Source organism: Dromiciops gliroides, chromosome 2 (assembly GCF_019393635.1).
Source record: "Dromiciops gliroides isolate mDroGli1 chromosome 2, mDroGli1.pri, whole genome shotgun sequence".
In the NCBI taxonomy this organism is placed as follows: Eukaryota; Metazoa; Chordata; class Mammalia; order Microbiotheria; family Microbiotheriidae; genus Dromiciops; species Dromiciops gliroides.
The window spans coordinates 265,099,849-265,127,315 of NC_057862.1; the positions used below are offsets into that span (position 1 = coordinate 265,099,849).

A 27,467-nucleotide genomic window follows, 5' to 3' on the forward strand; every position below is an offset into this window, starting at 1 on the left:
CACCAATTTGGTCTATATACAGAAGCTAATTTCTGGCACTCAGAAGGCCCCTTCCTGGTTGTCTCCTAATCTCTCCTGACACTATTGATAAAAGTGGCCTGGGAACTGGTTGAATGACTGGACCCAACAAAATGATAGTTAACATCAATTGTAGTTAAGTTAGAATTTCCCAGGTGCCTATGCTTTTTATCCTGTTGTATTCAACATGTCTACCAATTATTAAAGTGAAATCAATTCAACAAACATTTATTAAATACCTAAAATACTCGAGGAATTGAGAAGCAATTCTAAAAATTAAATCTCTGCTCTCAAGGAGCTTACAGTCTACTGGAGGGTGAGGAGGAAGATAAAGATATGAAGATAAGATAGAGATAGAGATATATACAAGGTAGGAAGTGATAAGGGACAAAGGAGAGATACAGGAAGTACCCTAAGAATAAAAAGAACACTTTAGTTAGAGGAGGGTTACATGTAGGAGGTACTACCTTGGCTGAGCCTTAAAAGAAGATCAGGAAGCTAAAAGATGGAGATGAGGAGAGTACTGCATTCCAGGGATAGGAAAACAGTTTATGGAAACATATGAGATGGGATTAGAAAAGAGAATGAAACTTTGAGCATGTGAACAACTTCTAGCTGTAGTATAACTACATTAAAGGAGTAATATGAAATAAGGCTATAAAGGTAGTTTAGAACCATATTGTGGAGGACTTAAATGGCAGGCATAATACAAGGAAATGACATACTCTGCCCAGGTCAAACCCACATCTCAAGTATTCTGATATAACATTTAAGGTTTCACATAGACAAAATGAAGCAAGTCCAGAAAGTGACAAGGATGTGGAAGCAATTCAATTTTTTAAGGATAAATTGAAGGAATTAGGTACATTTAGCCCAGAGACATCTCAGAGTGGACATGATCATGTCCATAAATACCTAAAAGGCCATCACAGAGAACAATTATTTGTTTGGCCCCAAAGGCCAGAACTAGCACTAATGGGTATTAATTATGGGTAGGTAGAACTCCTAGAACTGGAGATACACCAGTGGAGTGGATACCACTTGCTTGAGAAGTCATAGACAAAGAGGTAGCCTATGGAGGGTAGTACAAGGGAGACAGAGGTAGTTACAAAGAAGTAATAAGAGGTTCGCTAGACATAGCACTGGTCTGGCTGAAGATTTAGCCCACATTCCTGCTTTAATTCTTCCCTCCACAATCATGATCATGAACTGGCACAACATCTGGAAAACAGTAAATTTCAAGACTGAAGCTAGGCCACACAGGCAAAAGCATGTTCATGGGGACATCCTTTCACCACCTAGGATATGGTGGAAGGATCCAGATCACCCCCCTCCAGTCCATGTGCCAGAATGGCCAGTTCTTGTTGACATTCCTCCTGTAACCTTCTGAGTATTTTCTCAAGGGTAGCTTCCTCCCTCCTCAGTACCTGGATTACTTTGGTCACTTGGTGGGTCCCACCATTGCTATGCTCTTTAGCCTCTCTAAACACAAGTCTCTGTAGCCAATGGGGCCAGCTCTTCATCTCACAGTCCTGCTCCAGAGCTGCCAGCTCATACCCCACAGCCTCCTGGATTTCTTTCATCACAACAGTGCTTAGCTCTGCCGGCCTTGGGAGCCTCTGGGAATACCTGCCGACCTGCAAAAAAGTAAGACATGTTATTAACTGGGTGCCTTGAAAGAAAATTAAGAAAAGTGAGAGCAGAATTTATTTCCTGCACAGCAGATATAATTGGAAGAACAAAAAAAATTGAACCCCAGGTAGCAAAATCTTATTAAAAAAACCAGAGAGGACAACTCTTGGAAATACACATCCACAGAAGGGAAAGACAACCTAAGAAAAGAGAAGCAAAAAAAGCAATAACTTTTTTTTAAATGGTCTCCATTCATGAAAAAAATACTGATCTTAAAGACAGATAAGTAGGACAATCTTTTTCTGGTCTTCCAAAAGAACACAAGTCAAAAAACCTAAACACTATTATGCTAGAAAACTGCCCAGAACTTCTGAACACTAAAAACAAAATGTGAACTAAAAGAATCCAGAGTCTCTCCAGAAAAACAAAACAAAACACAAGGCTGCAAATTCTAAGACACACCGTGTTTAACTATAGCCTTTTATCACAAAGTTAAAACAAGCCTATTCTGTACTCATTAGGAAACACAAAAGGAAACAGATTGTTTCTGTAGGACAATGGAGCTCAGGATGAAGCCCAAGATGATCTACCCTACAATTCAGAGCATAACTATAAATGAAAAAAGATGGATGTCCAATAATAAAGATGCTTTCAAAACATTCTTACAAAGAATACCAGAAGGGGCAGGGCCAAGATGGAGTAAAGTGAGCATTTTTGCCAAGCTTCCCAACATTCCATTCTAAAACAAATTTTAAAAGCATCAAAGAAAATTTTATGCGACATAACAACAAAAGTCATGTTGTCAGTCACTACTAAATAGAGAAATGCAAATTAAAACTATTCTAAGGTACCACCTCACACCTATCCAATTGGCTAATACGGCAAAAAAAGGAAAATGATAAATGTTGGAGAAGATATGGGAAAATTAGAACACTAATGTACTGTTGGTAGAGTTGAACTGATACAACCATTCAAAGTAATCTTATCCAAACCTATTTGTTTCTATTCATTAAATACTCAGGACATAGAATTCTACCTAAAAAACATCTTGGCTCTGTATTGCTGTAGACTACAAGGGAAAATTTTTAGGTCAGTTTAAGAATATTTATAAATTATGGGAAACTAAGCAATCACAAAGGCAGCTAATAGGTTAGCCCTAATAGAAGAGAAAATCCCCCAACTGGCTTTTACAAGATGTACAATGGAACCCAATAATCCTGATGATTGCAGCAGGCTGGATGGATTTTTTTTTTTTGCAGGGCAATGGGGGTTAAGTGACTTGCCCAGGGTCACACAGCTAGTAAGTGTCCAAGTGTCTGAGGCTGGATTTGAATGGATTTTTTACTTGAGGGTATAGATATTTGTGCAGCTTCCTCAGCAAACTGGAATAGGTTTCAGGACACAATATAGAGGAGGGTGAGATTTTTAACATAGGATTTGCAAAAGTGCTAAATTATATGGGAGATTAAACCCTTCTATTCTGAGAGATGTTTAGATCATTTGCATTTGTTTTGTTTAATCAACCCCTGCCTGAGATATTAAAGTATTTCCACAAGCCTTGACCAGGTTGTCATGAAATGACCATAGAGCAGATTAAGGTAATTGCTCTTGTTAATACTGGCAACCTGGTACAAATTGACTTTATTCTGGTCTCATTTAAGTGAAATTTATTATTTATTATAAGGATTATATCAGGAAAAATGTTAGCTGTGTGGTTAAGCCAAGTCACCCAAGTAGCGTGATTTGTAAAAAATAATGCCTAACATTTATTTGATAATTCATTGTATTAGAATATTGTTAGAAAAGTGAACTCTTCCTAATTTCCTTTAGGTTAAATTACCCAGATAACAAAAGAATAAAATATTTAAGTAACCCAATTTTAGAAAAAGAAATTGACTTCCTAAGGAAAAAAACCCCAGGACCAGATGGATTCACAAATGAATTCTACCAAACATGTTAAGAACAATTATCCCGATAGTAATAAACTATTTGGGAAAAACAGGCAAAGAACCAAATTCCATTTTATGACACAAATATGTTGCTGATACCTAAACCCAGGAAGAGCCAAAAACAGAAAGAAAATTATAAACCAATTTCCCTAATGAACACTGATGCAAAAATTTAAATAAAATACTAGCAAAGAGATCATACAAATATACCACAAGGATCATATACTATGACAGGTGATTTACACCGGGAGGCAATTGAACTGTTAATAATTGATAAATGAATACAACTATAAATTAAAAATTCATTGATGGATTCAGATTAATAAAGATAGCAAAACAACAGAAACTATATGATTAGACCTCAATAAATGCAGGAAAAAGCCTTTGACAAATTTCAAAATCCATTCCTACTGAAAAAACAGCAGAGAGCAAAGGAATAAAGGGAGCTTACCTAAAATGATATAATACTTATCTAAAACCATTAACAAGAATTATCTGTAATAGGGATGACCTAGAAGCCTTTCCAATAAACATCAGGGGTGAAGCAAGGATACCCATTATCACCACTATTATTTAATAATGTACTGGAAAATGCTAGCTATAGCATAAGAGAAGAAAAAGAATTTAGAATAGTTAATTAATAGTTAATAGGAATTAGAATAGTCAATGAGGAAACAAAACTATTATTTTTTGCAGATGATATGATGCTATACTTAGAGAATTCCTAAAAAATTAACTAAAAAACTAGTTGAAATAATTAACAACTGTAGAAAATTGCAAGATACAAAATAAACCCACACAACCATCAGGATTTGTTATGTGTAAAAACAAAGTCCAGTAGCAAGAGATAAGAGAAATTCCATTTGAAATAACTGTAAGACTATATAAATACTTGGGCGTCTACCTGACAAGACAAACACAGGAAGTATATGAACACAATTACAACAACACTTTTCACACAAATAAAGTCAGACCTAAACTACTAGAAAAATATTAATTGTTTATGGGTTTAGCCTGGGCCAATATAATAAAATGACAATTCTACCTAAGTTAAATCTATTATTCAGTACTATACTAATCAAACCTATCAAAAATATCATTTTACAGAGCTAGAAAAAATAACAAAATTCATTTGGAAGAATGTCAAGGGAATCAATGGAAAAATTTTCAAGGAAGGTAGTCTGGCTGTACCAGATCTCAAACTGTATTATGAAATGGTAATTATCAAAACATTTTGGTACTGCTAAGAAATAGTGTTGGATCAATTGAATAGATTAGGTATGCAATACACTATAGGTAAGTGAGCATAGTAATCCAGTACATGATATAAAGATATAAGCTTTTGGGACAAAAACCTCAAGTTTAAGAAAAACTGCTAAGAAAACTGGAAAACATGGCAGAAACTAGGCACAGCCCAACATCTCACACCATATACCAAGTTAAGGTCAAAATAGGTACATGATTTATATAATGGGTGATGTGATTACCACAAGCAAATTAGGAAAGCATAGAATAATTTACCTGTCAGATCTATGGATGAGAATTTGTGACTAAAAAAAGAGATGGGAAACATTACAAAATGCAAAATAGATAATTTTGATTATATAAAATTAAAAATGTTTTACACAAAAAAAACCATGAAACCAAAATTATAAAGAAAATAGAAAAATGGGGGGGAAATTTGCAGCAAGTATCACTAATAAAGGCCTCATTTCTCCTTTTGGTGTGTCTTTCAAGAGGTAGAGTCTTTCAATGATGATTTTATCCTCTGCTTCTACAATATCGGGGCAATTTTCCTTTATAATTTCCTGGAATATGGTGTCTAGACTCTTTTTCTGATCTGGCTTTTAGGTAGTCCCAATAATTCCCAAATTGTCTCTCCTGGATCTATTTTCCAGGTCGGCTGTCTTTCAATGAGGGATTTCACATTTTCTTCTATTTTTTCATTCTTTTGATTCTGTTTGACTGATTCCTGGTGGCATATGGAGTAATTAGATTCCATCTGTTCAATTCAAAATTTTATGGCATTGTTTTCTTCAGTAAGGTACTATACTTCCTTTATCCATTTTGGTCAAATGAATTTTTTAAGGAATTGTTTTCTTCAGTCAATCTCTGTGCTTCCTTTTCCAAGATATTGATTCTTTGTGTTTCCTTTTCCAAGCTATTCTTTTTTCATAATTTTCTTGTGTAGCTTTCATTTCTCTCCACATTTTTTCTTCCATCTCTCTCAAGTGATTTTTTTTTTTGGAGGGGGGCGGGGCAATAAGGGTTAAGTGACTTGTCCACGGTCACACAGCTAGTAAGTGTCAAGTGTCTGAGGCCGGATTTGAACTCAGGTACTCCTGAATCCAGGGCCGGTGCTTTATCCACTGCGCCACCTAGCCACCCCCAACGTTTGTTTTTATAAGATTTCAAGTTCCAAATTTTTCTCCCTCCCTTCCCTCTCCCTCCCCAAGACAGAGAGCAATCTGATATAGATTATATATGTACAATCACATTAAACATATTTCTGCATTAGTCATGTGTTAAAAAAGAATTAGAACAAAAGGGAAAAACCTCAAAAAAGAAAAAAAGTAGAATCATATGGTTCAATCTGCATCTAGATTCCATAGTTTCTCTTTTCTGGATTTGGAGAGCATTTTTCATCATGAGTCCTTCAGAACTATCTTGGACCACTGTATTGCTGAGAAGAGTCAAGTCCATCACAGTTGATCAGCACACAATGTTGTTGATACTGTGTACAATGTTCTCCTGGTTCTGCTCACTTCACTCAGCATCAGTTCATGTAAGTCCTTCCAGGTTTCTCTGAAATCTACCTACTCATCATTTCTTACAGCACAATAGAATTCCATTACATTTATATACCACAACTTGTTCAGCCATTCTCTAATTGATGGGCATCCCTTCAACTTCCAATTCCTTGCCACCACAAAAAGAGCAGCTATAAATATTTTTGTAAACGTGGGTCCTTTTCCCTTTTTTATGATCTCTTTGGGAAAGAGACCTAGTAGTGATATTGCTGGGTCAAAGGGTATGCACGGCTTTATGCCCTTTGTGCATAGTTCCAAATTGCTCTCCCAGAATGGTTGGATCAGTTCACAGCTCCACCAACAATGAGTGTTCCCAATTTTCCCACAACTTCTCCAACATTTATTATTTTCCTTTTTTTTTTTTTTGTCATATTAGCCAAATCTGATAGGTGTCAGGTGGTACCTCAGAGTTGCTTTAATTTGCATCTCTCTAATCAATAGTGATTTAGAGCATTTTTTCATGACAATTGATTGCTTTTATTTCTTCATCAAAAAACTGCCTGTTCAGAGTTTTCTGATAAAGAAACCAAAGCTATCTATTCCCATATGAAAAAATGCTCTAAATCTCTAATGATTAGAGAGATGCAAATTAAAACAACTCTGAGGTACCACCTGACACCTATCAGATTGCCTAAAATGACAAAAAAGGAAAATAATAAATGTTGGAGAAGCTGTGGGAAAATTGGAACACTAATTCATTGTTGGTGGAGCTGTGAACTGATCCAACCATTCTGGAGAGCAATTTGGAACTATGCACAAAGGGCATAAAGCCGTGCATACCCTTTGACCCAGCAATATCACTACTAGATCTTTTTCCCAAAGAGATCATAAAAAAGGGAAAAGGACCCACATGTACAAAAATATTTATAGCTGCTCTTTTTGTGGATGGCAAGGAATTGGAAGTTATGGGGATGCCATCAATTGGGGAATGGCTGGACAAGTTGTGGTATATGAATGTAATGGAGTGCTGTTGTATTGTAAGAAATGATGAGCAAGCAGATTTCAGAAAAACCTGGAGGGTCTTGCGTGGGCTGATGATGAGTGAGATGAGCAGAACCAGAAGAATATTGTACACAGTATCATCAACATTGAGTGTTGATCTACTGTGATGGACTATATTCTTCTCACCAATGCAATGGTCCAGAAGAGTTCCAGGGAACTCATGATAGAAGAGGATCTCCAAATCCAAGGAAAAAAAAAAAAGAACTGTGGAGTATAGATGCTGAATGAACCATACTATCGCTTTTGTTTTGGTGCTGTTGTTTTTTTTTCTATTTTGAGGTTTTTCATCATTGCTCTGATTTTTTCTCTTATAACAGGACTAATGCAGAAATAGGATTAATGTTATTATGTGTATATATATAAATATATATATATGTGTGTGTATATATATCTATATCTATATAGATATATAGATATAACATATCAGATTACCTGCTGTCTAGGGGAGGGGGGGAGGGAGGGAGAAAAATCTGAAATTGTAAAGCTTGTATAAACAAAAGTTGAGAACTATCTTTACATGTAACGGAAAAAATAAAATACCTTATGTGTAAAAAAAAAAAAATATCCGGCCTCAGACACTTAACACTTACTAGCTGTGTGACCCTGGGCAAGTCACTTAACCCCAATTGCCTAACTAAAAAAAAAAAAAGAAAAGAAATCTACAACATGAAGAAGAAGGCTTTGCCACCCTGTGCTACTGAAGTGAATTATTTGGATGGTGCAGATCTAATGGGAAGATAGTTGCCCATCCACTAGCTCCAAATTGCACCCTCTGGGCAAAGTCCAAACCATAGGGGATAGTAAAAGGGACTGTGTAAGCCCCAGTGAGAGAGCTGGAGATTCATCAGAATATCAGTGTTGACCTTAAGGCAATTTCAGTTCCTTCTGAGAGAAACCACTACAAGTGACTTAAATGTTTTCTGTATCTATTTTATGGATTCCTTTGCTCTCTACGTTTTCTGTGGAATGAAATAAAAGTACCAATATACAGTTGTTATCTTGGATGTTTCTGGGGGATCTGAATACCCCCTTTGCTCATATCTGTGGAAACTCAGACTTGATTTGTATTTAGAGATTTTTCAGAGTGAATACTGGTTCTCTGGGTCAACTCCCGACAGTTTTGGGAGCCCTGAGCCACTGGTTCTAAGAACTCTAAAAAACGGATAGCCATCTCCAAATCCAAAAAAAAAAAAAAAAAAAGAACCATGGAGTATGGATGCTCATTGAACAATGCTATTTCTTTTGTTTTTGGTGCTGTTGTTTTTCTTTTTTGAGGTTTTTCCTTTTTGCTCTGATTCTTCTCTTATAACATGACTAATGCAGAAATATGTTTGATGTTATTTTATATATATATAAAACCTTTATCAGATTACCTGCTGTCTAGGGGGGGGAAGAAAAATTTGAAATTTGAAATCTTATAAAAACAAATGTTGAAAACTATCTCTACATGTAACTGGAAAATAATAAAATACTTTTATTTAAAAAACAAAAAAACAAAAACCAAAAAAACTGTCTGTTCATATCCTTTGACCATTTCTCAATTGGCCTTAGATTCTTATAAATTGATTTAGTTCCTGATATATTTTAGAAATGAGGCCTTTGTCAGAAACACTGGCTATAAAAATTGTTTCCCAGCCTTCTGCCTCCGTTCTAATTTTGGATGCATTGCTTCTGTTTGTACAAAAACTTTTTAACTTAATGTAATCAAAATCATCCATTTTGCATTTCGTAATATTCTTTATCTCTTGTGGTCATAAACCTGTTCTCTTTTCCATAAATCTGAGGTAAACCATTCTTTCCTCTCCTAATTTACCTATGGTATCACCTTTTATATCTATATCATGTACCCATTTTGACCTTATTTTAATATAAGGTGTAAGATGTTGGTTTATGCCTAGTTTCTGCCATACTCTCTTCCAGTTTTCCCAGCAGTTTTTGTCAATAACTGAGTTCCTATCCCAGATGCTGGAGTCTTTGGGTTTATCAAATAGTAGATTACTAAAGTCGTTTACTACTATGTGTCCTGTGCCTAGCCTATTCCATTGATCCACCACTCTATTTTTTAGCCAGTACCAAATAGTTTTTATGACTGCCACTTTATAGTAAAGCTTCAGATTTGGTACAGCTAGCCCACTTTCCTGTGCATTTTTTTCATTAGTTCCCCTGATATTCTTGACTTTTTGTTTTTTGAGATTAATTTTGTTATTTTTTCTAACTCTACGAAATAATTTTTAGGTAGACTGATTGGAAATGGCACTGAATATGTAAATTAATTTAGGTAGAATTGTCATTCTGTTATATTAACTCGGCCTATCCATGAGCAATTGATATTCTTCCAATTATTTAGATCTGATTTGATTTATGTGAAAAGTGTTTTGTAATTCTGTTCACAGAGTTCCTGGGTTTGTCTTGGCATGTAGACCCCTAAGTATTTTATATTGTCTACCGTTACTTTAAATGGAATTTCTCTTTCTATCTGTTGCTGCTGGAAGTTTTTGGTCATGTACAGAAATGCTGGATTTATTTTATATCCTGCTACTTTCCTAAAGTTGTTAATTATTTCAAGCAGTTGTTAGTTGATTCTTTAGGATTCTCTAAGTATACCATCATATCATCTGCAAAGAGTGATAGTTTTGTTTCCTCCTTACCTATTCTTTTTTTTTTTTTTTAAAGTGAGGTAATTGGGTTAAGTGACTTGCCCAGGGTCACACAGCTATTTTTTTTTTCCTCTTTACCTATTCTAATTCCTTTAATTCCTTTTTCTTCTCTGACTGCTAAAGCTAACATTTCTAGTACAATATTAAATAACAGAGTTGATAATGGACATCCCTGTTTCACCCCTGATCTTATTGGGAAGGCCTCTAACTTATCCCCATTACATATAATGTTTGCTAATGGTTTTAGGTATATACTGCTTATTATTTTAAAGGAAGCTTCACCTATGCCTATGCTCTCTAGTGTTTTTATTAGGAATGGGCGCTGTATTTTGTCAAAAGCTTTCTCTGCATCTATTGAGATAATCATATGATTTTGGTTAGTTTTCTTATTATGTGGTTGATAATGTTAATAGTTTTCCTAATGTTGAACCAACCCTGCATTCCTGGTATAAATCCCACCTGGTCATAGTGTATTATCCTGGTGATCACCTGCTGTAATCTCCTTGTTAATATTTTATTTAAAACTTTTGCATCATATTCATTAGGGAAATTGGTCTATAATTTTCTTTCTCTGTTTTGGCTCTGCCTGGTTTTGGTATCAACACCATATTTGTGTCATAAAAGGAATTTGGTTAGAACTCCTTCTTCACTTATTTTCCCAAATAATTTGTATAAAATTGGAATTAAATGTTCTTTAAATGTATGGTAGAATTCACTTGTAAAACCCATCTTGCCCCGGAGATTTTTTCTTCGGGAGTTCATTAATGGCTTCTTCAATTTCTTTTTCTAATATGGGCTTATTTAAGGATTTTATTTCCTCTTCAGTTAGCCTGGGCAATTTGTATTTTTGTAAATATTCATCCCATTTCATTTAGATTATCAAATTGATTGGCATACAGTTGGGTAAAATAGTCCTAATTATTGCTTTAATTTCCACTTCATTAGTGGTGAAATAACCCCTTTCATTTTTGATATGGTAATTTGGTTTTCATTCCTTTTTGAAAAATCAAATTAACCAAAGGTTTATCTATTTTATTGGTTTTTTCATAAAACCAACTCTTAGATTTACTGATTAATTTCTATAGTTTTCTTGCTTTCCAATTTATTAATTTCTCTTTGATTTTCAGGATTTCCATTTTAGTATTTAATGGGGATTTTAAATTTGTTCTTTTTCTAGCTTTTTAAGTTTCATGCCCAATTTATTGATCTCCTCTTAAATAGAAAATATTTAGACAGTTCTTTTTGTAGTGGCCAAGAATTAGAATTATGATGCCAACTGTTTAGGAAATGGCTGAACAAATTGCAGCATGTGAATGTTATGAAGCATTATTGTGCTATAAGAAATAACAAGCAGGATATTTCAGAAAAAAACTTAGAAAGACTTATATGAACTGATGCAAAGTGAAGAGAGCAGAACCTGGAGAACATTGTACACAGAACAGCAATATTGTTGATAAAGAACTGTGAATGACACAGGTATTCTCAGCTATACAACAATCCAAGACAATCCCTAAGGATTTAGGATAAAATATGTTATCTGCCTCCAGAGAAAGAACTGATTATTGTCCCAATACAAACTGAAGCACATTATTTTTCTCTTACTTATCTTTTTTCATTCTTTTCTTGTTGAGTACTCTTGTACAAAATGATTAATAAGGAAACGTTTACATTGATTACACTTATATAACCTATATCAGATTGCTCAGCATCTTCTAAGGGAGGGGGGAAGGGGAGAGAGGAGAGGGGATAAAATATGGTACTCACAAGTTAACATGTAATTGAGGAGAAAATAAAATATTTTTTAAAAATAGGGGGCAGGGGGGCAGCTAGGTGGCATAGTGGATAAAACACCAGCCCTGGATTCAGAAGGACCTGAGTTCAAATCCAACCTCAGACACTTGACACTTACTAGCTGTGTGACCCTGGGCAAGTCACTTAACCCTTACTGCCCCCGCTCTCCCCAAAAAAGTAATGCTAAGTAATGCTAACTAAGAGGTTGTCAATATTTTAAGACTTCAAGATCTAGGTTAAAATTACAGTGATTTGGGGGCATCTAGGTGGCACAGTGGATAAAGCACTGGCCCTGGAGTCAGAGTACCTGAGTTCAAATCCGGTGTGTGGCCCTGGGCAAGTCACTTAACCCCAATTGCCTCACTTAAAAAAAAAAATTATATATATATATATATATATATATATATATATATATATATATATATATATAGTGATTTGATTTTAGTTAAGAACTAGAAATTACAAAGGAAAAGATTTTTATTCCAACTAAAAATGCATTTTTTTTAGTCTCTAACCATTGTATCACACTGTCTTTAGAATCATGTTTTTTGGCTTTGGCTTTAGTCTCCTATGAGATACATCTCCTATGTATTTAGTTAGTTTATTGTTAGTCATGTCCACCTACCTTTTAGGATGGTGTGTAGGAAGCCTATATTATAAATTTACCACTGCAATAAATTTTGGTTATGACAAAAATATTGGTTATTGTGATCTGTATTTATATAGAACCATAAATATTTTCTTATATTATTCAAATTGATAATTATTTTATTAACTCCTTTCATGAAACTCCTGAAGGTTTTTGCCTGGGGAAATTAGACCATGTTGTGCCAGTTTCAGATCAAACTTTGGTCTTTTTAGCCTGGGCCAAAAACTGGTCCTCCAACTGGAATCTTATAATATTTTAACCCAGTACACTTTAAGTTACTGATTTGCGGACCCTACCTTTGGGCTGAGATTAGAAAGTCTTAGGCCCTCAGGGTCTCTTCTGTGTGGGAGGTGCTGGTGCCCCTCCCCCTCTGCTTCAGCTAAGCCAAAAAGCCCCGTGGGCTGTACAAGATGCCAGGTCAGACAGCTGGGGCAAAAAAGCCCCCAGCTCCCTCCGACCTGAGTGGAGCTATCGAGAGATCCCGGACTCATCCAGGCCGGGCTCTGGCATAGCCTGTGCTGAGGCACGGGATGCTCGAGCATCCCCCCAGCCCCAGCCGCAGCCCTGACTGGCAGATTAGCTTGGTGTGTGGGTGCAAAAAGCCCCGAGATTTGAGTGGAGAAAAGAAATATATATATAGACCTGGGGGTTAGACTCAGGGGGGCTGACAGGAAGACTGGAGGCTGAAGGACAAGATAGAGACACTGGCAGACAAGATTAGAAGTTCCAGGCGCAGCAGGTGGGAAAGAGACGCAGTGGAAAGAGACGTACCGCAATGCAGTCAGGTTGTAGATTTTATTTCCCTGTATTCTTAATTTTAAATAGTATCTCATAATAAACTCTGCTTTGATTATTTAGTTAAGAGGCTTCTTAATCCTTTACTTATCAATTTTGGGAGTGGAGCAGTGTGGTGGAACTTTATAAACGGCCCCACATTAAATTAACAGCAGTCAGATAGCCAAACAGTCAAAAGTCCCCAGATTAGTACTCCATAGATCAGTCCCCTCAAATTAGACTAGTCATCAAAAATATTTTACATTTGAATGGCGACTGCGGAGGATTTAGGGGCCCAGTTATAATTTTCCTAAACTTATCATTTTTCATATAATCATAATTTTTATATAGCATACATTTATATAATTTTTCCATATTAGATTAGCTAGTGATAATTTTTTTTACAGTATTGTTCATGTAACATTAAGTAATGTCTATATTGTGAAACTTGGTAACCCAAGCATAGTTAGAAAAACAGGTTATTGTATTTTATTCAGATTACAATGATGAAAAATTTTTCTTCATTGTTCTTATCTGAGATGTTAGAAATAGTCAGACATTTGTTTCAACTCTGTTGGTCACATGATTTTTGAATTCTATAAAGCCTAAGAACTAGAAAAGTGAAAATACCTAGCACACTTAATTGGAATGAGGAAATCTAGTTTGTGTAAGTTCCACTTAAATTTTTTCAGAATGACTGTCTGTGTAAAGTAATTTAGAAATGCATTCAACTGAACCAAGAAAACTTAACCAGAAATGGGTTTTGCTTTGTTTCAAATCCATAATACTCCTTATGATACTGTGCAAATATACTATTAGGATCACAATTTCTTTCTAATCTGGATGTTGCTACATTATGAACTGAACTGTATAAAGGAAAAGAAAATGTTGGCAAACTGTTAATATTCTGAAGTATTTACCTATAGTAAAGAAATTCCATCCAAATTATTTAGCTATCACTTATGAAAATTATAAGATGATTGGTGAAGTTATTATGATAAGGCCATTTAATTAGGTATATTTTGGGGGATTGCTTCGCTTAGAAAACTGAATCCCTTCCCCAGTGCAAACACTTTTTTGACTCAAGTGGGGTGGTAATTAGGAATTTATTTCTGGTAATTAGGAATTTATAGTGTAAGACTATGTTGAAATATGAAGTTACATATGGAATGACCTATACTTACACTACATTTTAACTGACAGTCTTAAACTCCACTTTTAAAGATTTATTTTTGCTTTAAGGGTTGAATAAGAGAGAGATGTCATTCTGGAGCTCTACTGTTATTATATATTTACTATATAAACATAACAACTATTCGAACCGCCTTTTTACATCAGGACAAATTTTAAGCCTAGAGAAAGACAATACTACTAGAAAGGAATGTTAAGTAAAATTCTTTTGTGTGATTTTTTTTTAGAAGACCTGATAAATTTTTATTTGTTAGCTAATTTATTGAAAACAACTTGAGAATTATTAAACAATTGGTGTTTAGCCTTACTATGATTAAGTGGGACTTTGCTGTTGGAGGTGAAACTTTTTGGGACCCTGAATATTCTTTTTGAACTTCATTCTTAGGTTTGTTGTGTCCCTTAAAACCCTAAATGAAGGCTTCAAGAAAACACAAGCAGCCCAATGGTAGTGACATCTGAGATCTAAGGCAGGGAATAAGCAGGGAGTACAACCTTAGGAGAGCTACGGCTGACTTTCTTTATCATTTCCCTATACAATAAATCTGTCCACCTGGTTCTGTAGACTCATTCCCCTACTTCTAGCAAATAAGTTGTGGCTTTTTTTTAAGCGATGTTTTCAATCTTAGACTATTCTCAATACTGGGCAGCTAGGTGGAGCAGTGGATAGAGCACTGACCCTGAAGTTGGGAAGACCTGAGTTCAAATCTCACCTCAGACATTAATAGCTTTGTGACCCTGTGCCTTAAACATCCAGGGCAATCTCCGGTCATCCTGATATACATCTTGTCACTGGACTCAGCTCTGGAGTTGAGAGTGAGGTTGATCATCTTGCACAGCCCTCCCTCACTTAAATCCAATTCACTTCAAGGATATATGATCCTTAATAACTAAATCCACCCAAAGTTATGATTATGGAAACTTGATATTTAAGACCATATGGGGGGCAGCTAGGTGGCACAGTGGATAGAGCACCGGTCCTGATCCAGGAGTACCTGAGTTCAAATCCGGCCTCAGACACTTGACATTTACTAGCTGTGTGACCCTGGGCAAGTCACTTAACCCCCCATAGCCCTGCCCAAAAAAAAAAAAAAAAGACCATATGGGACTGTAATTGTCATTATTCTGAGACTGACTTCAGGTATAAATTATCCTAGAGGGGTTCACATCAAGATGAACTACAGAGGGAGTTCTAAGGGAAAAATTGGGAGAAGAGCTCTTGGCAATGAGTTAAAATAGGATTCTCTTGACTTGATTTTCCCAGTATAATGAAAAGTATCCCACCTGGCTCAGTAAAATTGGCTATCTATATGACTTGCCTAAAATTGACATAAGTTAATGGGAACATTTTCACTTACTGTTTAGCTACTCCCTACACTTCTTTTATGGTAAATTTCTTTTAATCATGTCAGAAAATCAGTATGAACACAATATTAGATTTTTATCTCATAGGCTAATACTGGAACACATCTAAGCTACTGAAGATACTGGAATTTTGTCCTTTCTATATCCTAAACAACTAAGTATGAGTATTTGGCCTTGTCATCTGCCTGTTACTAGGTATATATTTCCATATAAGATAAGGTCCTTTAATGTCTCACAATGGTATGGGGATAATTAGGCAATGATATAAAGATTTATAAAACCAGTATATAATTCTCTTATTTAGTAAAGTTACTATCATAGCTGTTTTTTGTTCTGTGTTAATGAAAAGAATTTCAGCACAATTAGTTATCTTAAAAGAAGAGTAACTTGTGTTGCTTTAAAAAGATACCCACTTTTACTCAGGGTTCTTCATATGAACATGGTTACTAACTGAAATTTGATATGTACTGTTTTGAAATTGTTTACACAATGTATTTATATATCCCAGAACTTTTTGCTACAACTGTAGTTATTCTGACAACTTTTAAATGAATTAATTCTTATATTAGAGATCATCTTCTTATCCTTAGCAGAATTTCATCCTCCTAAGGGAAGAACAACAACTTAAAGGAAATAACTTGAGTATATAATGAAATAAATAGCTAGAGTAAAAATTGGGGTTTTGGCAAAATTTTTGTTCAAAAGTAAATAAAGGGGCAGCTAGGTGGCACAGTGGGTAAAGCACCATCCTTGGATTCAGAAGGACCTGAGTTCAAATCCGGTCTCAGACAAATGACACTTACTAGCTAGCTACGTGACCCTGAGCAAGTCACTTAACCCTCATTGGCCCACAAAAAAACAAAACAACCAAAAAAAAGTAAATAAAAATAATAACAAGTTTAAATAATTATATATGCCAAATATAAAAATTGGGTTCAGAATTTTCTAATAGTAGAGACATAAGGTTTGGGCTAGCTGTCAACCTGATCTGGTTATTGACAAAATAAACTTAGAATTGTATTAAGACCTATTTTCATAAGAGATCTTTACATGATATAGGAGGCAAAAAAAGGGGGGGAGGGAGGTAACAGAAAAACTTAAGACCCGAGCTCTAATTTAGATCTGAGCTCTAAGAGACACTATAACTTACAGACCTTAGCTCCTAAAAGAATTAATGGATAACTTAAAACTTGGGAAACAAGTCAGGACCTAGGTTCTTGTTACCCACATTAATCACCACTCATACATAACAAGAACATAAAGAGGCAGGTCACAGAGACCTTAACTATAACAAAGAGATAAGAGACAGCCTATAGAAATTCTAATTGATAAATGTTAAACCAGGCCTGAGAATGTAAAACACAGGAACAATTTGACCTTGGCAAGTTGAGGTAACATGCGCAGAAAAGGCCAAATTTGTCCCTGGTTCACCTTATCACATGTAAACTCCAAAAACACACCTCCATGGAAAAAGGTACCCACCTTGGGGGTTGGCTTAAGTCCCCAGGAACTCCAGATTAGGATAAACCCTCCCATTTACCTCCCTAAAGTAGAGATTATTATAATGAGAGTGATAATCAATTTATCCATACTATATAACTATATATCCATACATATAACTCTTTCCTTTCCGTATTCAAGAGACACCTTCATGACAATCTCCCTGGGGTTACTCACAGTATTGCAATAAAACTTGGGAAACTGAGTCACTGAGTCTTGTAATTCTTTCGGGATGACTCATGATCAATCTAATCAATTAATTCCAACCCACACCAAACAGAGAGGTAAATCCACCAGAAGCTATTCTGAAGTCCAGTCTAGTGTGCTTAAGAAGAGAGATCTCCGGGGCAGCTAGGTGGACCAGTGGATAGAGCACCGGCCCTGGAGTCAGGAGTACCTGAGTTCAAATCCGGCCTCAGACACTTAATACTTACTAGCTGTGTGACCCTGGGCAAGTCACTTAACCCCAATTGCCTCACCAAAAAAAAAAAAAAAACCAAAGAGAGTTCTCTAGACGACCAGAGGCCTGCATCAAAAGATGTTTTCAGAAATCAGACAGCTATATGAGATGAGACAACTGATCCTTCATGAAGCATGTGTCAAATCATTTAAGTTCATTGAGAAGACTGCATCTCTCAAAAAGAATCAAAGGGGAGGAATGAGAGAAATTATTATTTTCTGTTAAATTAATAAGCCAATATTAATTTGGGCCAAAACCTTTTATTTCGTCATTCAGAGACCACCCCAGTGGATCTTTGAAGGGTATGGCTGATAGAAAAGATTACCCTAATCTTCAGGGTACATGTTTCTCAATCTTGGGCAAGACCCCACCCAGCTGGGAGACCTTACTTCTTTTTGGACTGTAAACAGAATCTTATCTAGGTGAACTCTTGTCCTCAAGGAATAAGCCCATGTCCTTGTAACCCTCCGCTGGAGTTTATGGTGACCAAACTTATGAAAGAGAAAGAGAACCAAATGGGTGTAGATGGAGATGGATTTCCCTGTCCAGATTATTGGAGGTAGCTGCATCTCATGATCAAGCCACATTCTGAGCAGGAGTTGCTGAAGACTTTTAGAATACGTCCTCATTTAAATGTCCACCAGTCAAGGATGATTTCTCCTATCAGGAGCATTTCCTCTCAAAAAAAATATTGAGGGCAGCTAGGTGATACAGTGAATAAAACACCGGCCCTGGATTCTGGAGGACCCGAGTTCAAATCTGGCCTCAGACACTTGACACTTAACTAGCTGTGTGACCCTGGGCAAGTCACTTGACCCTCACTGACACCCTCCCCCCCAAAACCAAAACCAAAAAATATTGAAGGCATCCAGTATCTGCATTCAGTGTCTGGTTATCAAGAGAAACCACTCGTGATCAATTTAACATTAGCTAGCCTAATTAACAAATTATTAATTACCCAAAAACTGTCTCTCAGGAGTTTTCATTTATCACACATATAGGCAAAGAGCTACCTTTTTTTATCATCATAAAAGGTATCTATTTAAAACCAAAAGGAAGCATCATATGAAATGGAGATAATTAGAACTTTTTCAAATAAATGTGGGAGTAAAGCAAGGACCCTCACTCTCCCCATTACTATTTGATATAATTCTGGAAATGCTAGCTATAGCAATAAGACAATAAAAATTAAGACAGGTAAAGAGAAAACAGAAGTATCCCTATTTGCTGATGATATGATGGCATATTTGGAAAGTAAGGTACTGAGAACAATAACTTCAGCAAAGTTGCAAGCTACGAAATAAACCCTCAAAAATCAACTGCAATTCTATGTAATAATAATAATAAAGCCCAAGAAGAAATAAGAGAAAGGGAAATACCATTACAAATAACTACAAAATGCATAAAGTATATAGGGATCAATCTATCAAAGCACACAAAATACTTTGATTCAATTACAAAGTGTCCCTTAAAAAAAAGAATAACTTAAACAACTGGAGGAATATTCAGTGTTCATGGCTAGGTCATACCAATATAATAAAAATGATAATATTACCACAATTAATTTTAATGCTTACCAATCAATTACCATGGGAATACTTTATATAGAACTTAATAAAGTAACAATTCATTTGGAAAAACAAAAGATTTAAAATATCAAATCAAATAATGAAAAGAGGTAGGAATGAACTGGGAACAGAACTTCCAGACCTCATAAGTGGTAGCCATCAAAGCCATCTGTTTTATTTTAAAAACAAACAGATCTAACACTTACTAGCTGTGTGACCCTGGGCAAGTCACTTAACCCCAATTGCCTCACTAAAAAAACAAACAAACAGATCAATGGAATTGACCAGACAAGGGAAAATCAGTAATACTAGAATTCACTACCCCAGTGTTTGACAAAATGGAAAATATAAATTTTTGTTTTGGTTTTTGTTGTGAGGCAATTGGGGTTAAGTGACTTGCCCAGGGTCACACAGCTAGTAGGTGTCAAGTGTCTGAGGCCAGATTTGAACTCAGGTCCTCCTGATTACAGGGCCAGTGCTCTATCCACTACGCTACCCAGCTGCCCAAAAATATAAATTACCTAAAAAAAAGCTCCTTATTTAACAAAAACTGCTGAGAAAACTATAAGTCAATCTGGCAGAAATTATAGTCTCAGACCATTACCTGCTTCTCTTCTAATTTTAACTGCACTGGTTTGTTTGGGCAAACCTTAAAAAATTTTATACATAATCAAAATTGTCTATTTTATCTTCTGTGATTCTATTCCTTTTCTGGTCACAAACTCTTCCCCAATTCATAGATCAGTAAGGTAATTCTTCCTTGCTCCTCCAATATACTTGTAATGTTGTCCTTTATGTCTGAGTTATTTGTGATCTATTTGGTGGTGTATACCTTCAAATTCATGTTACCTTCAACAAATAAATGGCCAAAGGATGAACAAGGCAGTTTTCAATTTTAAAAATCAAGTTATCAACAACCATATGAAAAAATACCCCAATCACTAACAATCAAAGAAACATAAAACAACTCTGAGGTGGAACCTCAACCCCCATCAGGTTAACAAAAATGACAAAAGAAAAAAATAGTATTGGTCTAAACCTAATTTCTGCCAAATTGCTTTCTAGTTTTTGCAGATTTGCCAAGTGATGAATGTTTATCCCAATAACTGGAGCCTTTGTTTTTAATGAACACTAAATGACTATGTTCATTTGCTTCTATATGTTGAAGCTGCTCTACTGCTCTACTGACTATCCATTTGGATATGTGGATTTGATCATTTCATTTTGGTAATTACCACTTTGTAGAATAGTTTGAGATCTAATACTGTAAAGCTCCCTTCTTTTCCCATTTTTCCCCATTACTCCCCTTGAGATTATTTGCCTATTCTCCACATAAATTATTTTCCTAATTTCATAAAAAAAAAAATTTATACTTTTGTATAGCAAAGAGTAAGTTAATTTACATAAGTGTTGTCATTTTTATTATATTGGCTTGACCTACTCCAATTAACATTTCTCCAGTTATTTGGTTCTATTCTTATTTCATTAAAGTATTCCGTAGTGAGATACACAGAGTTCTTGTTGTGTCTTAGTAGATATACTCCCAAATATTTTATGTATTTTAAATTATTTTAAATTATAGTTTTATTCCTGCTAGATTATATTCATAATATTCAGGATTTATGTAGATTTATTTTGTATCCTGAAACTGCAGAATTTATTGTTTCGATTAATTTTTAGTTGACTCTAAGGTTCTCTAAGTATTTTTGCTCCATCTGCCTATGCTTTTTCCTTCATTATCTTCCTTATCTTCTTGTTATAACTAGCATTTCTATCTATTTATGGTTCTTTATTTTAAATAACAGTAGTAAGAATAGACATCCAAAGGGGCAGCTATGTGGCACAGTAGATGAAGCATCAGCCCTGGATTCAGGAAGACCTGAGTTCAAATACGGCCTCAGACATTTGACACTTACTAGCTGTGTGACCCTGGGCAAGTTACTTGACTCTTACTGCCCCCCCCCCCCCCCGGGGAACGACATCCTTGCTTTATCATTGATCTTACTGGAATAGCCTCTAATTTTTTTTTCTCCATTACATATAATTTCTTTATTTACCTAAAGCAATAACTGGCAGATCCAAAATTTGTCTTTTTAAATAATATTTTTTTCAAATAGGAAAAAATATGCCTTCTCTTCCTTCTACTCCACTCTCCTTTCCCTAAATGAGAATGAAAAACAAAACCATTTCCAGATCACAAGAGATGGTGGACTAGACATTATCTCTGATCCCCACAAACCTCCTAAATTTCTCCAAAACACAAATTATATGCCACATATTAAGTAACTTCAACTATTTTGAGGGCCAAGGACACCTAGAATCCAAAATAAGATTGGAAGGGGAAAAAAAAGAACTGACACTTACTGACCCTGAGCTCACTTTAACACCCCTCTTCTAATTTCCATGTTAATGGCAGCACACCTAAGGACAGAACACAGACATATCAAAATCTACCCTGGGTCTAGCGTGTTGAGGTTTGCTCAGGATTCTATACCCTGCTCAGCAAAGAGCAAAAGTATACTGGGGGCTGCAACCCAGAAGCACCAGTACTGCAAAGCTCTGAACTTCCAATGTCAGAGAAAGCAGGTTCTGTTGGTGCCAGAGAAAGCAGGCTCTAAACTGCAGGTGCTGGGCTAAAGAACAGAGAATAGGACAGAATACCAGGACAGGACACTGTGTGCTGGTGAAGCTACTCCACCAAATCTTAGGGCAAAAGCTCAATATCAGTTAGCCAGCTCTGATCACCCAAAAGTCAGTTGGGCTAAAGTTGGGGCAGACTGGTGAACCATTGCCCAGTGTGGGAAGAGACTAAGATGTTTTGAAATCTAGTCCCCATAATCAGAAGTGATAGAGTAAGAAAGTAATAAGGAAAAAAGGGGGGGGGGGGGCCTGCATGCTGAAAACACCAAGGATTTCAAGAAGAAAAAAATATCAAAAACCTTGAACATAAACAAATACATCAATAGGAAAAACTGTAACAGAAGGAAATATGGCCTCCAATTCTAGTAAACAAGTACAGGCATCTATGAATAAATACTGCAAAATGAAAGAAAAAAATACAATACTTGATGAGACTAAAGACCCTGTAGAATAAGGAAAATGGAACCACAACATACTGTTCTTGAGTGATTTAAAAGAAAAATGAGAATTATAAGATAATTTATTCCCTGAACAGCAAAAAGAAAAAAAAAAGCATAATAGAAAAACTTGAATCTGGAATGGTAAGCCTCACCAAAGAAACAAAGAAGAAAACAATGGATGGGAATGCAAATACACAGAAGCAAAAGGCCAACCTAGAAGGGAATCAAAAAACAATACCATTAAAAGAGAGGGGGTATCTAGGTGGCTCAGTGGACTATCTAGGTAACTAGGCAAGTCACTTAACCCTCACTGCCCTGCAAAAAAAAGAGAGAGAACAAGCTCACTAGGCAAGCAAAACATGGATCTAGAAGACAAGATGCACTGAGACAAGCTAAGGACCACAGAACCAGAAAAAAAAGACAAAAAACCTTAACATCATAATGATAGAAATAATAGAGGAGAACTGCCCAGAACTTCTGAACATAGAAAGTTAAATTACACTTGAAAGAATTTACAAATGGCCCCAGAAACAAAACAAAACAAGGCTGCAAATTCCAAGGTAAATAATGGTTAAATTAAATACATAGCCATAGCTTTTAGAGAGATGATATACAAGTAACTACTTTTCTTATAGTATGATCATTAAAATATTACGGTCATATATCCATTTAGAATGTGAAATGTAGTGTGAAGTGTTGGTCTAAGACTAATTTCTTTTGGCCTGCTTTTGCAGCCATTTTTTATCAGATAGGGAGATTTTCCTCAGGTAATTTATGTTTTCCACTTTATCAAACACTGGGTTATTGAGTTCTATTGTTTCTATAGTCTATTCCATTGATCTATCTCTCTATTCTTTAGGAAGTACCCAAAATTTTGATGACTGCTACTTTATAACACGACTTGAAGTTTGGAAGTCCTTAAGGAATTATGAAAGTTGAGAGATAATTCTGATTGCATGAAACTTAAAAGGTTTTACACAAATAAATTAATGGACCTAAAATAAGAAGGTACTTAATTGAATATGAAAAAATCTTAATATCAAATTTCTCAGATAAAATTTTAGTACTGAAAATACCTGCTTACTGCCTTAGGGAGGGGGCAGAGGAGGGAGGGTAGGAGGGATAGAATTTGGAACTCGGAACTTTTAATAAAAATATTGATTATCAAAAAAACAAAGAAAGATACACAGGACAACTAAGAAATATCTACAGAAAGAACAATAGTCTTATTCTCTACAGTCTTTGACAACTATTGATAACTCTTTGATACTTTTTTTCTATCAAGATTTTTAAGATACTACTATCCTCTGGTTTTCTTCCTACCTATCTGATCACTCTGCTCCAGATCATACCCTCTGACCATAGGTGTTCTTCAGGTTCTATCCTGAGCCCCCTTCTCTTCTTCTAATACTACTTTACTTGATGATCTCATCAGTTCCCACGAATTTAATTACCATCTTTATGCTGATGATTCTCAGAACTAAATATCCTGTCCCAGTCTCTCTGCTGACTCCAATCTTTTATCTCCAACTGTCTTTCAGACATCTCAAACTGGATGTCCAGTTGACATCTTAAACTCAATACATCCCAAACTCAACTTTGTCTTTTCCCTAACCCTTCCCCCTTCCTACTTTCCCTATTTCTGCAGAGGACAACATCATCTTCCCAGTCCCTCAGGCTCAAAACCTCGAAAACATACTGGCCTCATTATTCTCTCACTCTCCATATACAATCTATTGGCAAGGTCTGCCAATTTCACCTTTGCAACATCTCTACTAAAGGCCCTCAACACCCTAGGACTTCATTACTGCAATAGCCTGAAAGTGGGTTGGCCTGCCAATTGCCTTCAAAAGCAAATACAAAATTCTCTTTTTGGTATTCAAAGCCCTTCAAAACGTAGGCCTGTCTTACCTTTTCATTCTTAAACCTTATTTTCTAACGCATACTCTTGATCCAGTGACACTGGCTTCCTCAAACAAGATGTTCCATCTCTCTCCTCCAGATATTCTCTCTGGCTGTGCCCAGTGCCCATTATACTCTCAATTATCTGCTCTGAAAATTGACTTCCCTGTCTTCCTTTAGTATTGTTCAGGTGTTTTTCAGTCATGTCTAACTCTTCAAACCCACTTGGAGTTTTCTTGGAAAAGATACTAGAATGGTTTGCCATTTCCTTCTCCTGTTTATTTTACAAATGAGAAAACTGAGGTCACACAGCAAGTAAGAATGGGGAGTTGGTATACCCATCAAGAGATGGAAGGCAAGGTCTGTACTCTGAAAAACATTTGGCTCCTCTTCTCAACTGAGGAGGTTAGAGAGGAAACACTAACAGGAAATGGTACAGGTACATGACTAAGTCCTTTGTGGAAGATGTCCCACCCAGTCCCTTACCACCTCCCTTCAGGGGAGATGCTATGCCCAGCAGATGGTAGAAGACATAAGCGCTCCTAGGTAGAGGAAAGTTTGGCTAATCTTCTCACCTGAGAAGGCTAAGTATTGAATAAATGTTAATTAATTGATTGTCGATTAAACAGGAATCCCTTCTACAACATGACTGTCAAATGGCCATCTAGTCACTGCATTTAAAGCTCCAGTGATTAGCAACTCACGGCCTCCAGAGAAAGTTCTAATTGTTAAGAAACTTTCCCTTACAATGAGTCTAAATGTAAGGGGGAAAATTGTGTTCTTACCTGATGAGGAATCTTTATTATGTTCCTCATATCTGTCACACCACACCATTTCCTCCTACCTCCCAACACCAGGAAGCAGAAAGGAGTCAAGAGGGCCAAAATTTGTCTTCAGGGATGAGACAGAGGCAGAACAGAAGCAGAACAACTGAGGGCTCACTGAAGACATTAGAGGAAGCACAGACTCTAATGGTTGGATGTTTGGGTCCTGGAATATCCCTCTAAATCTTCCCATGCCTTACCCTGAATACTGAGGACATGCCGACCTCCCAAAGCCTGTCTCAAATCCTCAGGAATGTAGAAAAGGGACCAAGTAACTCAGTCCAATTCAATAAGGAAAGGGGTGGGACTAGAGATGGAATAGACCTCAAAAAACAATGTGAGTTACTAAACCAAGAACCCTCCAATTCTGAGACCCAAGTTGGGACCCTGCCAGTATGGGTCTAATTCTTACCTTGGTATACCATGTTGCTCTCTGCTGATTCGCAGCCTCCTGAAGTCTTTGTCTCAGTGCCTCTAAGTTCTTCTGTACTCTGTCCATCTCCCCAATTATGTTCTTAGGGCTGCAGTATTCTAGGATCTCTGGCAAAAATACATTCTGCTTACCAGAATTAAGAATATTTACAGGACAGGCATCCAGCACTGTGTCCTACAAAGAGTGAGAAGTATCTATCAGGTACCTGGGTTTCAGTCCTGCTTCAGAACCATTTTGCTCAAACCCTTCCCCAAATCCAGCTCAACCCTCTCCCAAAACAAATGAATCAATCACACAGGGCCTTTCAGGCCCATCCCTGCTCTTAAGGAAACAAGAACCATGCACTGCTATAGCTGTCCCAATCTTGCAATGACCTGTAAAAAAGCCCAAACGCAGAGAAGCTTTTTGTTTTGTTTTGTTTTGGGGGGCAGTGTACATGTAGCAGTACTGGAAATGTCAGAATGGAGACAATGAAATAACAATTAGAATCAGACATAACATCCAAAACAACTGTATATACATTTTACTTTTAGAACTTAAGGGTTTTTGTAACACATTCTGTATAAACATTGTTGAGTTGATTTTCCTCCTAAAGAAAAGTGCTTCATTAGTCCCCTCCTTCCTGTATTTGCCCAATCCTACTCTCTCTGTGTCAGTCATTCATCAAAGAATTCTGCTATCTCCTAGCCACAAATCATAAAGTAAAAAAATATGAATTTTTGCAGGAAAGTGAAAACCTGAAATGTCCTTTGCACAAGCAGTGAGCAAAGGCAGATCAAGGCTGTCTGATATGTAGACTCCAACAAATACAGATTTTACAAGTAGCACCCCCGCCCCCCTTTCTTATCCCCAGCCTCTAAAACCATTCTCCAATCTCCAATACAGCAAACTAGGTGGCACAATAGAGTGTTTCTGGAGTCAGAAAGATCTGTATTCAAATCTAGACTCATACACTAGTATGACTTAGAAAACTCATTTAACCACTGTCTATTTCAGTTCCCTCATTTATAAAATGGAGATAATAGCACCTACCTCAAAGGGTAGCTGTGAGAATAAAATATTTGGTTTTTGGTTTTTGGTTTTTTTTAGTGAGGTAATTGGAGTTAAGTGACTTGCCCAGGGTCACACAGCTAGTAAGTGTTAAGTGTCTGAGGCCGGATTTGAACTCAGGTACTCCTGACTCCAGAGCCGGTGCTCTATCCACTGCGCCACCTAGCTGCCCGAGAATAAAATATTTGTGAAGTGCTTTGCAAACCTTCAATTGCTATATAAATGCTAGCTACATAGTAATAGTAGTTGTTGTTGTCATCACCATCATCTTCATCTCAGGTCTGCCATAGAATGCTATAATCTTAGGATTAAATGAAAGTTTTGAGGATTTTTACCCCAACCCCTTGCCCAGTAAAAGAATTCCCTCTATTCCAGAGGTTCTTAATCTTTTTGTGTCATGGGACCCCTCCGGCAGTCTGGTCAAGCCCATGGACCCCTTCTCAGAATAATGTTGGGAGGTTCTTTAATTCATAATTGAAGGGAATTTCAGTTAGAAGTTAATGAAAATAAAGATATAATTTCCCCCATTCAAATTCACAGACTCCCTGAAATCTATTATGGAACCCAGATTACCTGTTCTACACCTTCCCTAATGGAGTTAATTAGCCTCTGCCTGGATACCTTCAGTGAAAGCTCCTCATTGCACTGGGTGTCCTGTTACTTCCGGTAACAGCCTCCTGCTACTCTGCCTCTCTCTAGTAAAGTTCTAATTGCAAAATGGTGATATGGTGAGTTATAGATCTGTATGTGCCTCCTGCAGGAGCCCATCAGCCCTGAATTCTAATTCCAGACCTTTTTATCCTATTCTTCTATTT

At 36.4% G+C, this 27,467-nt stretch overlaps 1 protein-coding gene across 1 annotated transcript in view; it reads right to left on the reverse strand.

The window, feature by feature from the left end:
* Positions 1-251: 251 nt before the first annotated feature.
* Positions 252-27,467, reverse strand: part of TEDC1 (tubulin epsilon and delta complex 1) — an 80,132-nt gene continuing 52,916 nt past the window's right edge. Inside the window, exons 7-8 of the mRNA XM_043983739.1 lie at positions 25,582-25,776; positions 252-1,655 (exon numbers count right to left, since the gene is read on the reverse strand). Of these exons, the coding sequence (XP_043839674.1) occupies positions 1,317-1,655; positions 25,582-25,776 (534 nt within the window). The 3' untranslated portion in view covers positions 252-1,316. The remainder of the gene's footprint in view (positions 1,656-25,581; positions 25,777-27,467) is intronic.